General features: G+C 40.8%; 1 protein-coding gene across 1 annotated transcript; it reads left to right on the top strand.

The window, feature by feature from the left end:
* Positions 1 to 12,196: 12,196 nt before the first annotated feature.
* LOC108110597 (WD repeat-containing protein 82) lies at positions 12,197 to 13,598 on the top strand. The gene is made up of 2 exons (XM_017219695.2): positions 12,197 to 12,451; positions 12,625 to 13,598. Exons 1-2 carry the CDS (start codon positions 12,197 to 12,199, stop codon positions 13,552 to 13,554), a joined length of 1,185 nt encoding a protein of 394 aa, XP_017075184.2. The 3' UTR covers positions 13,555 to 13,598.
* Positions 13,599 to 17,480: the final 3,882 nt, after the last annotated feature.

Raw genomic sequence — 17,480 nt, 5'->3', positions numbered from 1 at the left:
GTTCTTTTCTCGTTTTATATTTTTGGCCATATTGCATAAGAGCAGAGGGCAGATGTTGCTTTTGTATAAGGATTGCTGTTGGGTTTTCGCTTTTTATATTTTGGCGCAATAGTAATTTGTATACGAGTGTGTGTGCTGGTGAGCAAGTGGGATGGACTTTTGGGGGCAACCGCGGCGAAATTTAATTTAGCGCGAACCGACCGCAGACCAACTGACACTCCCCTTTTTACTTCTATGCAGCTTGAGTTGGAGATCATTCAGAAAAAATGTAAAAATCATAAAAATTTTTTATATTTTTATAAATCCCATGAAACTTATTTTGGTAATTTAAAAAAAAAATATGTGTGTAGACTTGATTGTTTTAGGTTTTTTTTTTATTAATAATTGATTAGGAAATCGTTTTTGGTTCTCCTTATTTAAAAATAATGATATTGTAAAGGTTAACTTGATTTTTTCTGAGTGCATTGCTGAGCCTTTACTCTATGCACTTTCATATTGAGCGACCACAAGCAGTGGACGGCGTCGAAGGACGAAGGACAGAGGACAACACCGATCCCCAGCCACAATGCCACCGCGTGTGCATGAGTATTGTGATGCAGCCCATTTTTTCCTTGCTGTTATTTACATCATTTTTTGCAGCTTTTTGTTTTGCAACAAGCCACAAAATTTCATTTGCGCTTGCAATATGGCGCATTTAAATTCGCTTTCCTTTTCCCGCCTGTCGAAGGGGAAAAATATTTGCCACAAAGGGAATATGAAATTTTATGTGGCCCCCATAAGTCGGCAACAAAACGTTTTATATATTAGGCCAAACAAATTGCGGATTGCAAGCCAAAATTAAGGCTTGCTTTCTGTCACCGCAAATATTTGGATTCAATTTGAGTTGGGATATATTTGCGTGTAGATTGGTAGACCAGGATCAAACAGTCGTAAAAAGTTAATGACTGGCGCAGTTAACTCGAAAACGAAATAAATAAGGAATTCCGAGGGCAATTGAAAGAAGATTTTCATTTCCTTTCGGCACTGAGAGAAAAGTTGTAGCTAAAAATATACAATAATTTTTATACTTGAAATTGCCATTAGTCTTGCAAATAAACTTAAGATATTAAAAATAATGTACTTAACTCTCTTCATCTTTTTAAAAATTATTTTTTTATTATACATTTTAATTCCTAATGCCTTTTTAATTTTAACTTAACCAATGAAGAGGACCCTATATATATACTTGTCCATACTGTTTCCCTTTTAATTGGATTAATCTATAAGCTTAGTCCAACATTTTTTCACCTGAATTTTGTAAGCTCATTAAAAATTTTTATCCCCAGTGTGGCGAAAGGCAAAGTCAAGCCAAAGCCTTCATTTCATGTTGCAACAACACTCTAAGATAAGCAGTGCCAGAGAGCTAAAAAGGGAGGTGGTCTGGGAAAACAGGACTTTCCACAGTAGGAGGCACAGGCTGTGGCAGAGTCAGAGGCTTCATGCTACGTTGGCTTTTATCCAATTTACCTGATAACCGCAAATGAGCGTTAATGGGCAAATAAATAGAAAAGTGCCAACTACGCCACTGCGACGCGTTAACTGAATGAAGCTGGCGGAGCGGAGCGAAAGAGGGATGCCCCAGCCCAACGGCGGCTTTCCCATAACCATTTGTGCGGCTTGATGCCCTGTCGCGTTTACTTTAGTGCACATACTAAACAAATTTAATGCGCCTCCCACGTTTTAGGGGTTTTTGTGGGTTAAATCATTTGGCCAGGTGGCTTTTAATTTCGGGGGCTTAGGTGCCAAAAATCTTTGATGCTGAAATTTAAAATCCATGAAAGGGATTTGGTAGGTCCAAAAAGGGCTGCCTTAAATGGAATTTATGGAATTAAACTATTTTATTTTATTTCCTTTAATATTTTTTGATAAATATTTAGTTTTCAAAGAGTTTTAACTTTAAAAACTACTTACCCCTTCCCATATCTCCATGCATTATCTAGAAGCTCTTAAAGGCAATGAAAATTTCAGCAGGCTAATTTCTTCCGGCCGTAAATGTTGGGGGATCCCCTTCGGAGTTTTGCCCTTGGACATTTTGTGAGTGGCCCAAAATCTATGGCATTTCCAATCAGCTCCGGTACTCAAACATCTCCTCCACCATCACCCCGAAACACGTTTGACAAATCTGCACTCCCTGGCAAACAATGTGCCAAATTTGAGATGGGCGGGCGGTTTAGTGGGCTGTATGGGCAGAAGGGAAAGGGGCATGGGGTCACGGTACTCGAGCCTTGCCAACATTGCGTCAACGTAACATTAATTTGTGCACGTTCCATTTGCCAGCGGGTCGCCTTTCGGTTCTGGCCTGGTCTTCTCCTTGGTTCGATGGAGCTAGGGGCATTGCAACACTTTGGCCACAAACACAACAACAAACACACCAACACGGACACCCACACTACCACAAATAGATCCTTATACACATAACGAGACACTGAGGGAAAAAGATACAAATTATAGAGAAATACGATTCATATATAAAGATTATCTTCACTTTCATATTATGTTATAAATAAGGAAAATGTTTTATATTTTCAACCATTTTTTGAACTAATAGTAAATTTAACAATGTTCAAAAATCAATCTTGTACTTACCATACGAAAACCTTTTTTATAGAAGGAAGTCAAGGATCTAGAAGTGATTTTTCAATGTGTACCCACACGAAGAGGTGGGCTAGATGCAGGTCAGCAAACGGCTAATGGAATTAGCAACAATTTAACCATTAAACACATCATGTGCATTGGCATGTTGCACATTCAGTTGGTAGATTACTCTTTTCCTCCAGCCCTTTGTCTCTCCCCCTTCCGTTTCCCCTCGTTGAGCATTGTTTTGGAGTCCCCCATTTGGTCTGGGGTTTCAGCCGGGTTCTGTTCTGGCTGGTTGACTCGGTTGCAAGAGCCCGGTTGTCTGGCTCTCGGATGCCGATGCCTATACCGATGCCTCACGCGGTTTATTGGCATTAAATCGGAGAGCTAAGTTGCCATTTTGGCTTTGCCTGCTTAATAGACTTTGGTTTGCTTTCATTGCATTTCTGCCAATGGTGTTACTGCCCTGATTCACCCTGATTTGCCCTGACAAACATGGCCGCTAATTAAATGGAAATTCTACCAAGCTTTCTCTCTCTTTTGCCATCCACGTGCAGCTTTACTAGCCATCTCGACCACTGCTTGTTCACTATTTGCCGGAAATGGTGGATAAAGAACGGCTCAGGTTAAGTATCTTCGTCTTTTATGGCAGGTACTTATTTGTCGGTAAGCCACAGCAAATATTTCTGCTGAGTTGGCACAACTTGCGGGACAAACGTTGGAGATCAAGTTTTCTAGAGAGAACTAGTTAGGAATCTAGAGAAACTTATTTAACTTATTTAAGGAAAAAATCAAATAGTAAAGATTCAAAAAATATATATAAGCCTCTTTAAAGAAATATTATATACCTTCTTTCTATATATATAAAACGCTTAAATAGAACATTTCGCTATACAGCAATATATTTCAATGTAATATTTCACCTTTCCCAAGCGAACTAGCTCCAAAAGCAGTGCCCAGCATCTCCGGGCAATTTATCCATATAAAAACCACACATGACTTTGGGCCTGATTTTATTTGTGTATTTCTGGCCGGTATGGGTGCTTGGATCATCCGCCCCGTGGGCCTGGTCAGGTAATTTGGGCAGGAAAAATGGCATCATTAGCTTAACAAATTTGTTGTATGCCCATAAATCGCCTAAAAGTAAGCAACCAGTCGAGGAAGTCGAGGAAAAGCAAACCGAATGGAAGGACCTTAAATAACCCAAGTCAAAGGCTCAGTTGGGTTCAACTCCTAATTAAAATTGAAAGTGGCCCAAAGAGTCGAGCCAAAATTTTCACTTTTCCGCGCAGTCCGTTGTCCGACATTTTCATTAGGACAGCGAATGAAAATTAAGCGAATTCTAAATGAAAATAGACAGGAACTTTAGGGCCGTTGTTGGTGCTTTTGTTGCTGTTAATTCGCTCGCTTCTCCTCCAGACGTCATAAATCATTAATATGCAAAAATTATGGCTGAAGTGGCGCCCCCGTTTAGTACATATAGCTGTACTATATTGCGCATACGCCCACTTAAGCAGCCAGCGAGCCAAAAGGACCCTCTCCTCTCGCCTATATATGTGCGGAAGATAAAAACTTAAAGAATTATAACTTTGGGGCTTTTGGGAGCCTCAGAGGCTGGCGCACAATGACCACAAAAGTAAATAACATGCCATCCACAAGCCAAGAAAGTACAAAAAAGTGAAATAGCCACAGAGCAAGACAGGAAGCGAGGAAGAGAAGTTTTAAATATAATTTCAGCTTTTGTGCTAGTGCGTCAACATGGAACATGATATGGCAGACTGAAAAAATAAGAGAAACATCTCTGTGGATTTCGAACAGTGGTGCCAAAAACAGCCGAAAAATATACGTAGGTTAGTGTTCTATCTAAAAAAGAACTTAACATTATTTAAATATAAGAAATTTATGTAAGAGATTGATTCTTAATAAGCAATATATATACGTTAATAAATTATATAAGTTATAAAGTTAACCCCTTTTCATCCTTATCAGCCATTTAATCCTTTAAAACAGCTAGCTGGCCAACAATGGTCGTAAGAGAAAACTGAGAAAAAGGCTAGCAATGGCAAATAGCTTCTACGGCCTTGTCAATATTTGTTTCGCAATCAGCAAATACGTGTGGGATGTTTCCTGCTTAGGGAGCACAGATGAAGTTTTGTGGTCCTTGGGAAGTTGTAGATAACGAAAATGCTGTTTGACTTTAAGGGAATCAGCCACAAGATATTGGAGACAAACACAAAACTGACCAAGGATAAACTTGTAACTGGTCAACCTCCAGAACTCAATTAGAGTGGAATGCGAAAGATGCCAGAACGGTCTTGATTAGCAGCTTTGCTAACATTTGTATTTTTTTTAGGTTGCAACTTGTAAGGTTAATCTAATGGCAAAAGCTGGTAGGTTTAAATGCTTGATCAGCACTCGCACTAACAAAATCAAAACAAAAAAAGGAAGTATAGGGGTCCTAAGTTTCGGTAGTCAGCAACATAAAACAGTCATTGTTTTAGCCGTGCGTTTTCTTTTGACAAAGTTAGGCTAAGTTACAACAAAAAATTACGGTTCCCTGCTGTCAAAAGGCGCCTACTTGATTTTGGGAAAGAAAAATCCCTTCTTTTTATCATAGCGCAGGAAATAATGGTCCAAATTTGGAATGTTATATCTCGTAGAGCTCGAAATTTGATTGCTATGATTCCCAATTGGTTTGCATTAAAATCTGGGAAACTTCAATTTTTTCTCATTTTTCGGAAATTTTGATGATACCCCTTATCAAAAATGCGAAATTTTGTCGAAAATTAATTTCTGTAAATCGGAAAACGAGTGATAAGGGTAGTAGGTTTTTAGCAGCACAAAACAGTCGTTCTTTTGGCTCTGCGTCTTGTTTTGACCGAGCTAGAGCTAAAAACCGCATATAATACTCAACATTCTGTTAAAAATTAGTTTTTAGGTTTTTAGCCATTAAATCATCACCCGCACTAACAAAATCAGAACAAAAGTGTTAAAAGTAAGTACAGGGGTTTTAAGTACTGGTAGTCAGCTGCATAAAACAGTCATTGTTTTAGCCGTGCATTTCTTTTGACAAAGTTACAGCTAAGAAACTGCAAAAAAATCACGGTTCTTTGCTGTCAAAAGGCGCCTACTTGATTTTGCGTCAAAAAAATCAGTTTTTTTTTATCATAGCGAAGGAAATAATGGTCCAATTTGGAATGTTATATCACGTAAAGCGCGTAATTTGATTTCTAAGATTCCCAATTGGTTTTCATTAAAATCTGGGAAATTTCAATTTTTCCCATTTTTCGGAAATTTTAATGATGGTACCCCTTATCAAAAATGCGAAATTTTGTCGAAAATTAATTTCTCTAAATCGGAAAACGAGTGATAGGGTTGGTAAGAGGTGGTCATTACCAGCACAAAACAGTCGTTATTCTGGCTGTGCGTCTTGTTTTGGCTGAACTAGAGCTAAAAAACCGCATAAGATATTGCATTTCGATTTTTTAGCCATTAAATCAGCACTCGCAGCAAAAGTGCAGAGCAATAATGTTAAAAGTAGGTATAGGGAAGTAAAGTTTTGGTTGTTAGCTGCACAAAACAGTCATCGCTTTAGCCTTCCGTCTTGTTTTGACAAAGTTAGAGCTAAGAGACTGCAACAAAACCGGAATTTCTGCTCCTAAAAGACGTATACTTGATATTGGGGGGGAAAAATCAGTTTTTTGGCCATAGCACAGCCAAAAATGGTCCAAATGAGGACTGTAATACCTCGTAGGGCTCGTAACTTTATCGCTATGATTCCCAATTGATTCGCATTAAAATCTGGGAAACTTTATTTTTGGTCCATATTTTGAAAATTTTGATGACGGTACCCCTTATCAAAAATACGAAATTTCGCCGAAAAATAAATTTCTCTAAATCGGAAAACTAGTGATAGGGGTAGTCAGTTTTAGTCGTTGGCAACGCAAAACAGTCGTTCTTTTGGCTGTGCGTCTTGTTTTCATAAAGTTGTAGCTAGAAAACTTCAAAAAATATTGAAAATTTGTGTCGGTTTTTTGATTTTTAATCCATTAAATCAGCACTCAGAACAAAGTGTACCTCAACTGAAAAACTTCGCTGTAATGTTCGTGGAAAAATGAAACAAGTATATGCTTTGCATTCTTATAAATACACGACAGTTCAAATAGTTAAACAAAATTGGTAAGAAACCTACAATAAGAGGCTTTTACAAACTCTTTGAATACCTTTTTAAGAAAGGTTAAAATACAAAAAGAATGTCTGTTCAACATTTAAACCATTTAAGGGTGGGGTGCGTGAGATACTTGTCACATGGCCAACTTCCAACTTCCGGTGCTTCCTGCATATCGCTAATAACATTGACAACTGTCAACGGCTTCGCGGCAGGACCTGTCATAGACAAACACACACCCTCGGATTTCACACCCTCGCGGCACACACACACTCGCTGTCAAGAGCACTGGTAAACTGTCAGGATATCTCACACACGCACACACACATACACACTGGCAAACAGGAAGGACAATTACTGTGGACCAGTATAAAATTCGTTGTCAGCAGCGAAGGCCCAAGCCGCTTTACTTCTTAACTTTTTTTCCGAGTGCCTTTTTTCATTTTCAGCTGTTGCGGAAAAATCATAAATACGGGCATATATATTCGTTATAACGATATGAAATGTATACACATGGTTTTTGTAAAGGGTTTTATCATGATTGAAAGTATTCAAACGGAAGCTTTTTTGCCTAAAAGTGAATTTGTTTTTAATATTATTAAGTTATATGAAAATAGGTATTTAAAAAATGTTACTTGTGCTAATTTATTCAAACTATTCCATACTGTTTACATAATTAAACAGACTTTAAAATGAAAATATAAGTGCATATGATAGTGAGAAAATAAATATTTATATTCTAGCAATTGAAAATCAAAATTGTAATAATTTTTTAAAAAAGAAGAATGTGATGGTAGAGTATTTACCTATATTTACCTGTATTTTATGCTCCTTTTCAGTTGTCCGAAAATAAAACCAAATGAAATATGTGAGCAATTTATGCATATTAAAAAATATATATTTTGAACTACAAGAGTCATATAGCAGCAAGGAGGTCCTTCACAGCTCTTCCTTGTGCTGGAATTTATTTTCCTGTACTTCCATTTGCCACCGTAATTCTTTTTCCCGCATGCCGGGCTTGGCCATGGCCAACATTTCCAACTTTTGTCAGTGGCATAGTTTGCCATGTTGCATGGCAGACATCGTCCTGCCGCCGAAATTTAATACGCCGCGGATTCGGATTCGGATTCGGAACTCCAACGCCTGACTGTCTGGGTTGTGGGATCTGGTGGAGACTGGTGTTCCGATGCGGGCGGGCGGTAGCCATAAATTTTCATGCCCACTGTCATTGCCGAGTGCGGAGCGTGTTTACTTTGTATGACGTTCTGGGGGACGCAATCCAACCCAAAAACCACCCACTCTGCAGCTCAGTGTCATATTTCTGGACGACAGATCTTACAGAAAGAATTTTTTAACTGCGTGGGGAAGTATATTATTCTCTGGAAAGAAATAAGCCATGGCAGATTGAATAGCACACAAGATAGTACTATTGAATTATTTTCTTTGTTCTTAATTTAATATATAAGTAAAACAACTACTTTTATTTCCTTTATTAATTATATTTTAATGAAAGTTTAAGAATGGGTAAGTACAACAGAGTTCAGCTCAAACTTAACTTATTTTATATTTTTCCAAATTCTCAGCAAGAAATAAAATGGAGTGTATTTCCTTTTCGTCTTGGTGACAAATCTTCCATTTTACTTTCCTTTTTATTACATACATTCGCAGTTATTTTTGTGTTCTTTTTAACGAGCATTTTCTGTCCGTTTCATTTTTTGCGACTTTTGTAGCGTTTTACAGTCATATGAATATTAAATTAAATTTCCATCCCCACCCCCCAGCACGGCCATTGAGATTGCGAGAGTGCTCTAGGCCAGCGAAAGGTGAAGGTGAGCTGGGGAATTGGAAAGTACGTATACGTATGCGTATGCGTATTCGTATTACGTATACGTATCCTCTGCCTTGACTTCGCCCGATAATGGCATAGGGCACAAAAGCGAGAGCCGAAGAGCTGCCACATGTGCAATTCATCAGAGGCGGCTATCCGCTTTTAATCAAATGCAAAGTTGACCAAGGACCGGGTAGTGGGGACACCAAGGACACAGGGAGAGAGGGACACAAGGACACTCCATTTGACGACGGCTGACGTCTGCAGCCTCAAGATGGCAAATTGTGCCGCCTCGGCCCCTATTTCTATTGCCGACCTGCAGAGCCAAATGCAAAGCAGTTAGAGCCTCTGGCTGCTGGTTTCTGGTTTCCAGTTTCTGGTTCCTGGCTGCTCACTGCTGACTGTGTCTGATATGGCTCACTTCTGTCATTTATCTTCTTTTACGGCTAGAAAGGGGCGTGGCCCTCGACCGTTCAATTCCAGAGGTGCAAGGCAGCTGCTGAGCAACGCATGAGGAACGCATTCAAACACACGCTGAAGAATAGAAAAGTGCAGGCTTACACCGAGGGAAATAAGAAGGTCATTTTGGTGACAAACCTTAAATGAAAGTTATCAGATATAACCAAATCAGTTTAGATTAGATTGCAATTTTAGTTGCTATTCATTTTTTTGTTTAGGGATTGCATGATCTTAAGTCTTGAGAGATTCTAACGAGTTTTTTGCTGGTGTATTTCTAAACGTAGCTACCAACACACGTAAAAGTCTGCACATGCCTGTGCATATTTGAGATATTGTGTTTGAACTTTGGCTTTGGTTTTCGACTGAGTTCGCCTTTTGGTATGGTGTGGTATGGGAAGTGCAATTGTTGTTGCTGCCAGCTTGACAAACGCACAGTCGCCAGGATTTACTGACACTCACACCCAGAGAGATTGAAAAATTTGCGCAAATTTTTAGCTCTGCTGCCATTTTGACACTTTAGCCTGGGCCAAGTCGAGTACCCCAGTCCGTAATAAACTTGACACTTCACCGAGCACGCCCCTTGGTACCAGCCATACTCCTCTTAGATATGGACCAGACCAATACTGTGTGCTTGTAAAATTTATGCTCTCTTAAGGAATTCATTCAAAACTTGACAACAAATTGCACTTTGGCTTGACAACAAAAATCCATTGGCCCGGATTTTCGAATTTTCGATTTGTAACCTAGAGTACATGGCGAAATTAAATCGTTGGGCAACGAACAGATTTATAATTCGATTTTTTCCTTCGTCTCTCCGGAATTTTGACACCACGTTCGATGGCATGTATGCACGAAATTTGGAATCTATTTTTTGAACAATTAAATGGCGAATTCGTGTTATGCAAATGGCCAGGGAACGTGCCTAAAATTGCAATTAGTGCAATTGCCGTCGAGGATGGGTCATAAAATATCAGTAAACAGAGCTTTGGATAACAGAAATCCTGTCTGGCTGGCTGCCAAATGGATATTTGTCGCACGGATAATCGAAAGTCGGCAATTAATGGCCACCAGTTTGGGTTTCCTGCTCCGGCGCTCGTGCTCTGTGGGCATGGTGTGCATTGATAACGCCATCGAGGACAGTAATCCCAGACAGGCGAAATTTGTGACGATTGTGGCCAGTTAGTGGATGCTAGGTAAATGGAATTAGAACGGAACTAAATACTTTTACTTTAAATTTCTAGTTAAAGACTAGTTCTAGTCACTTTTCTAGTTGGGTTTTTGTAGGGCGTGTGGCTAAGTAGGCGGGGCTATAGGACTTATCTTCCTTAAAAACTATGGGCTTATGCTATTTGCTTGAAGTTTCTTTTTTTCAACAAGCCCCCTTGTGATTAACATAAAAACCATATTACTGACCATAAGCTTGACGTAACTTTGATATTGATTTGCATTTTTTACAACAACAATAATCCTAATTGATAATATTAATAACATTTGATAGAAAACAATTATGCCAAGGGCCATTGAGTTGGATAATAATGGTAATACGAAATTGTTTCTGTTTAAATAAATTTAATTTAATTCGACAATCAAAGCCGCAAATGCGCAAATTCCGAGGCATTTTTTAATCGCTTTCTTCTTTTTTTTCTACCTGGGATCAATGCAAATACCTGTGGCCGTGGGGGCGGGCTAATACGGCAAATTAATTACAAATAATTCGCCCACAGGCTCCTCCATGTTTTGTTTGTTGCTGCGGCCTGATTTTTAATTTATGCACACCGCAGTTGATTTTCACATAAAATCCGATTCACAGCCTCGCAAATCCACCGCAACTTAAAAGCTTAAAACGCCGCCATGCCACCAATGACTGCTTGGTTCCTGGTCCTGCTTCTGCTCCTGGTATCCAGCCTTTGGGTCCTGCCAACATCCACATCCTGTGGCTCAGTGCCAAATCCCCGACCAAGGCTTATAAATTTTAATTAAAATGCGACGCCAGATGGGAGTGAGCTCTGCGTGTCCTCGCGGCGCTTATTTCCGCTTACATTACAATTACATTTGCCTTCGGGCCAAGTCGCATCCGCGCTGCCAGGGTCATCCAGTACATTTCGACCGCAATCGCTGTCGCAATCACCTGGCCGGTGCCATTGATATGGCCAGGTGCTAAGCCCGAGGTCGCTGCACAAGTCCGCATTATGATGGCGAATGCCATTGCATCAGTGCCAAAGACTCAAGGACTTTGGCAGGCAACATCAATTCTCTATAGTTTTCGTTAATAACGATACAGGTACCATTTATTATAGTAGAGGAAGTTTTGAAGGTAAAGAAAGTCTTAAGGCGAAGCTCTGTAATAAGGTTAGATACCAAGATACCAAGAATTGTGGTCTATTTTTTGGTATATAATTCCAATAACTTAATAACAGCCAAGTTAAGCTTCTTCTTAAAAAAACTTTTCATTTTCTCCAACTTAAATGGCTAAAAGTTAATTTCCTACTCTTGGTTTTTCCCTCAATTATTACTACCAAAAATGTTTGCCGAGTCGACAGCTGCTGCCTAGACTCGGTTTTTCCCAGCAGGAGAAACATTTTGGAGGAAAGCGGGTCCTTAGCTGCACTAATGACGCAAATCGGCCTAAATAACAAGTTCCTGGCATTTGGTCAACAAGTGGAGATTCGAGCCGACGGCAAACTGCGTTGCCAACTCAGCAGACTGTTTTTACTTCAATTCCCACCGCCCACAGTCGACCGCCCACGCCCCTAATGAGACGCAATGATGAGGAACAAGGCTATCTGGGACTTGGTCGCGAAATGGAAATTAAAATGCATCCACAGCTGTGGCAGAGGGCGTTCCATAGGGCGTGGCAGGCGGTCCAGCACTTGATTTAATCAACTTCATCCGTTGCAAGCTCAAATCAGTTTGCTTTAAGCTTTAAGTTAGTCAAGTGGAAATAATGTTAGAGGAATATTTTAATAAAAAAGGGAGATCATCTGAATAACAAGAATATCAGCTTATCTTTTAATATAATTTAATGTTACTCTTTAAAATAGTTAAGCTTAAAGTTAGACGCCAGTGCCCCTAACGTCACATTAATTTTGAGAGAATTTTTCGTATGTGGTTCAGACTCTAACGAAATGTCTATGAGGTTGAACGACGATGCCATGAGGCAGTTTCGGGTGGCCAAGGTGTTTCAGGAGACGGACGATTACAAGCTCTCTCTGGACTTCTCCTTGGACGGACGACGCCTGCTGTCATGCGACCGCTCTGCCCTCTCGGTCTTCAGCAGCATTCGACAGACGGAGCTTTGCCGGCTTCACATGAGCCACTACCTTCCCAAGGTGGCCTGCTTCACACACCGGGATACTCGCGTCCTGCACTCCACCTCAAAGGTAAGGGGCTTCAAAGGAGAACTCCTAGGCTAGGGAGAAAAGCACAAAGCAGGCGGCTTGGGAAATGCCACGGAATTTTCCCAAATATATATTTTGACTTTAAGCTTTCTAAAGTGACTAAGATTAGGAATAATATATGAATGTTCTCAAATCTTTAAATTTTTGTTTAACAGCATAACTTCGCCGTCCGTTGCCTGGATCTCGAAGCCAATCGTTGTATACGAGTTTTCAGTGGTCATACAAAGAGTGCCCATACATTGGCACCTCAGCCCGGGTGCGATTATATGTTCATCAGCGTGGGACTGGATGATCGAGTTTATATGTGGGATTTTCGGACATCGTCGCACACGTATCTGATAAAGAATCTGAGAGCTCCGCTGTGCGCCTATGACCCTGCTGGCTTGGTAGTGGCCACCAGCACGGGTACGGAACGTATTGAGATCCACGATGTGCGGATGCTGGCTGAGAAGCCATGCTTGAAGTTCGTCTACCAAGTAAACGACAGCGCCAAGTGGACTCAGTTGCAGTTTGCTCCGAATGGAAAGACCTTGCTGTTAAGCACGGATCATTCCTGGTGCTTCAGTGTTTCCGCCTTCGATGGCTCCTTCCAGCAGTCCTTCACAGGCTATTCGAACAGGACGAGGGTACCTCTGGAAGCAAGCTATACGCCGGATTCGCAGTTCATCCTTTCTGGAGCGGATGAGGGCAGGATTCACATTTGGCGGGCTGTCGATGGATATCCTGTGGCCGTCCTTAAGGGCAACAATGTAGGTCCTGTCTCATGTCTGCGATTCAGTCCAAAGGCTACCATGTTCGTGAGCAGCGATCTGCTGATCGCTTTCTGGATGCCCATGGCCAATGGGGTTTACGACTGGGATGAACCCTTGCATCCGGGGGAATTGGCTTCCTTCAAAGAAGAGGAGGAGCCAAAGCAGGATGTTGAAGTTCCCAGGGCCATACCTATGCCCAAGCCAATAGTGGATATTGGGATGACACGAATGAGATTAAGAAGAAAAAGAGCTCAAAACGAAATTCCCATAGTAGATCTGACCATAAACCAAGACAGGGATTCCATGGAAGATGGTGAACTAAGCGATGACTAAGATTTGTAGAGATCTTTTCGTAGAATAAATGTAAGGGTTATCAATCAACGGGGTCTTGGCCAAAAGTTCGCAGACCAACTCCCAGCTGGAGGCCACCCAAGCTTCCTGGACAGTCCTTATGCTTTTGAGACACAAATTGTTGAGTTTTGCCAGCAAATTGCACAGCTGGCTGCGTTCGACTCTAAAAAGGAGGCGGTGGGCAAACTTTTTGCCAACTTTCTGGTGTGTGTGTGTGTGTGTATATATGACAAGCGTTTCATTTAGTTTCTGTGGTCTTAAAAAGAATTCCCTCTCTTTTAATATTAATGAAATCTTTTGGCGAAAAGCTCTTCACCCAAAAATGAACACACAAATTGCTGTTGAACTTTCTGAAGCAGTAACTCCAATTGAATATGTGGATGGCTGCTTTTGATGCTCCCCTCTAAAACTTTTCTTGGGCGCTATGAAGTTTTGAATGCGCCTCATCGTGCATCTGCACAGAATCTACGACAGTCTAAAATGCAGCTCAAAGTATGTGATAGTTTATTAAGAAAGATATGGCAAGCTTAAGATAAGTTCTAATGAGTAATATATGAGGGAACTGCATTTAATGCTCATTTTCCTTTTGGTAAGATGCATTTCAAAATGAGCGACGAACGTTTTTGTATTTGAATTTAACATCACATATTTAGCCTATAATGTTTTACATTTTAATTACCTTTCTGAGCATAGAATTTCAGGCTGCCGTTGCGGCCTAATGCAATATTTAACTGCTGGAATCTTCAATGTTTGATCAACGTGGCGCCGTAAGTGTGCAACTGCCAGACACTCGAAAAGTCAACAAACTAACTAAATACACTCCTGCTGAAGGAGTTTCGGGTGTTGCAGCAGAGCAAACAGCAAACAGCAAGCAGCAAGTAGCAGGCGGGAACAATAACAACGGCAGTCGAGAGAACCTCTCATTATGCTAATTAAGTACAAAAGTTGGCAACTGAAACTGAAACTAGGCAAACATAAATTAACGCATGCGACAAATGTGCGGGAGAAAGGATTTAGTTTAGTTGCTGTTCGAGGGAGCCAAGGAGAGTGCGAAGAGCGCGCAGCGGAAACGGAAGTTGCCGTGTCGCCATTTTGATTTGCATGGACATTGCCATTAGCGCGGCAGAGATCCCTAACGAGCATCCTTTGAAGCGCGTAAATGGCTTTCTCATCTGGCCAAAAGCAGCGAAAGGAGAAATTAATTAAAAAGGTGGGCACGAAATGTAAAAAGAAACGACCCAGGCGCGTGACTAAATTGTAAAACAAATCCCAAATGGCCCCGACACATAGTCGCGTCCTTCAGATTCCCTTTTCTATGTCCACGCACCACAAATTCCTTTTCCCACGACGGGCTTTTGTCCAATGACGCAAGAATATTTAATGCCTTCGGTAATAAAAGCGGATTTCGTTGGCCCCAAACACTAATCTTGTTTTGGGGCAATCGAATTGGAAAAGCGAGTTTCAGAGATGAGTGACCAGGATTCGGGCGTGACACGACTTTGACCACTATTAATAGAAGGAATATAGTTATTATATTACTAACTCATACTAGGATGATATCAGGTTAATTATAAAAGTTATTATTTATAGTAATATCTATAGTCTGGGAAGGTTAAGTTGCCATTCCCTCACGCTGGCCTCTCTAGGCCTTGTTAAGCCAATATTGCCCTACTATTTTTGCCATTTTTTTATGAACTACAAAGCCGAGAAAAAGTTTTGGCGAGCTAAAATTATTGAGGAGTTTTATGTACTCGAAAAGGCAATCGACTTGCATGCATCGGCCAACAGGAAACAACAAGTTTGCCCTGTACACAGGCACATGATTTAAAGTCTGATTTCTTGTTATTATAAGAAATCAATTGGACCTCAATATTTTGGCCCGTTCAATGGGTGACTACAAGTTGAGACCTGGGGGCAAACTTTTAAATTACTCAACGGGCACTTTCTATAATGGCAAGGTCCTACTAGTCCTAGCATGCCCAGTCAGAGGAAAAACTTTGCTCAACTGCCGCACAAAATTTACTCCTTCAGTCGACATTGACTTGCCCGCTTTTCCTTCGCCATTTCCCTATTTTTCCTTCCGCGCGCTTTCGACAAAAGTTGTGTTAAAGTTTTTTTTTGTTCGCAGGACGCGAGGCAGGATGTCTATTTCCGCTGCTGGCGTAAAAATAACAATCGACTTGCAGTTTGAATACGTCAGAGCGGGGGCTAAACTTGGCTATACATCCTCAGTCCCCCAGATTTGTTCTTTCCTGCTTTTCTCTTTTTTTTTTTGTTATTTTTTCAAGACGGCGGGATTAAGTGGATTTTTAAGTGGCAGCAGCAAAAGTGGCCACGGGCTACGGATTAGGCTTAGGCCGACTGTCCCAGGCGACACAATTACATGCACGTTGTTGTACCCTCGAAAGCATTTGACTCTCGTCAGAAGTGGACTTAACCATTGGCATGAACAGCACGTGCTAATGGCTAGGGGTTCCGGAGCTCAAAGTATTCCCTTGGAAGATCCATGTCGGAGATGACAGATCCTTGTGGTGTCCGAAACTGCCGGGTAAGCAAAGCCTGAGCTCATTTATAAATCTATATTATTCCTCAATTTACAAAGATAACATTCTCTACATGGTTTTACCTTGATTAGCATTTGAACCAGCCCCATAGCATATAGCCAATGTATTTTCCTTGCATGTAACTCAGTTTGTCTTGCCAATCAATCCCAAAATATATTTACACAAACTGCGAGCATGGTAAATCCCATTTGGCTGCCTAGGGCAATGGCAAAGATAACTCTGCTCTGTCAATACGCATCATCGGTTGATCCTTTTTGAAACGATAATACTGACCCGAACTGGGGCATAAAAGTGACGACAACAGTTTCTGAGATAGCCGTGGGTTCAATTTGCCCAGTGATTGCCTCAAATTAACCGACCATTTGGATCACCCTTTCCGCCGTTCAGAACCATTTGAATGCGAGTGTGTGGGTCCGAGTGTGGGGACAATTGCGACGATTTGGCTATTGTCCATTCTGGCCTGTCTGTGTGTCTCCGTCGCTGTCAGCCAGTTGTCAGTCACTCAATCAGGCATTCAATCAAGCAATTTTCATACAAACACTCGGTAAAAGTTGCGGACCCGGGAACCCTAAACTTTGATTTGCAATTTTGACACGCCGCTTAAATTGGAATTTTTGCTTTCAGCTTTGTGAAGTGGCCATTCGAGGTCCTGCAAAAGCAGGGCCATCCTGGAGAGATGTTGTAAAATGAACTAGTTTAAGGAAAGTTTTACGTTAGACTCCCTATATTTATTAATAATAACTATTATTCTATCATATCCAGTATTTTAAAATATATTTTCTACAATCCAATCTTATAAATGAACTAGTTCTTATATCATTTCTACTTGTAATCCCCAACTAGTTCCGGAACTGTCTCGACCAACTCTAATGCCAAAAGGCATTTGTGCTCTGTTGATTCGCTTTTAAGTGACGCTTTTGGCCTTTAACAGGCAAACTCGCGGCTACCAAAGTTTTGTTTTTTGGGCGTTCACTGCTGCATCATGGCGGTTGAAAAAGGAATAGGGGAAGTAGAGGGCCTCCTGTACAGCTCAAAGGATTTGGCAGGACTAGAGAGTGCATAGGAAAAAATTATGTTTTAAGGCATTGAAATAAAAAATATTTTTAGCTGAAAAGTTTTCAAGGAAAAACAATGAGCTCGACATGTTAGCAATCTGATATCCGCGTATACTTAGATATATATTTTTACATAAACTTATTGATATTTTTTCCGTGTAAGAACCTGGTACGAAGCGTTGGAGGCTCGGAGAGCATCGGAATCGGTATCGCCATCGCCATAGCCATCGCCATCGCCATCGGAGTTGCAATCAGCTTAACAGTAACTAGAAAATAAATTGCATTCGAT

This window comes from Drosophila eugracilis, unplaced genomic scaffold, assembly GCF_018153835.1.
Source record: "Drosophila eugracilis isolate 14026-0451.02 unplaced genomic scaffold, ASM1815383v1 contig_2152, whole genome shotgun sequence".
Taxonomy (NCBI): Eukaryota; Metazoa; Arthropoda; class Insecta; order Diptera; family Drosophilidae; genus Drosophila; species Drosophila eugracilis.
Note: the sequence above shows the minus strand (reverse complement) of the source record. Positions and strands in the feature narration are given on the sequence as shown.

What these genes read in the sequence shown, in the direction of transcription:
- LOC108110597 (XM_017219695.2), top strand. Translation starts at nt 12,197, where the DNA reads ATGTCTATGAGGTTGAACGACGATGCCATGAGGCAGTTTCGGGTGGCC. An exon ending in TCCTGCACTCCACCTCAAAG is followed by an intron (nt 12,452 to 12,624) that starts GTAAGGGGCTTC and finishes TTTGTTTAACAG; the next exon opens with CATAACTTCGCCGTCCGTTG.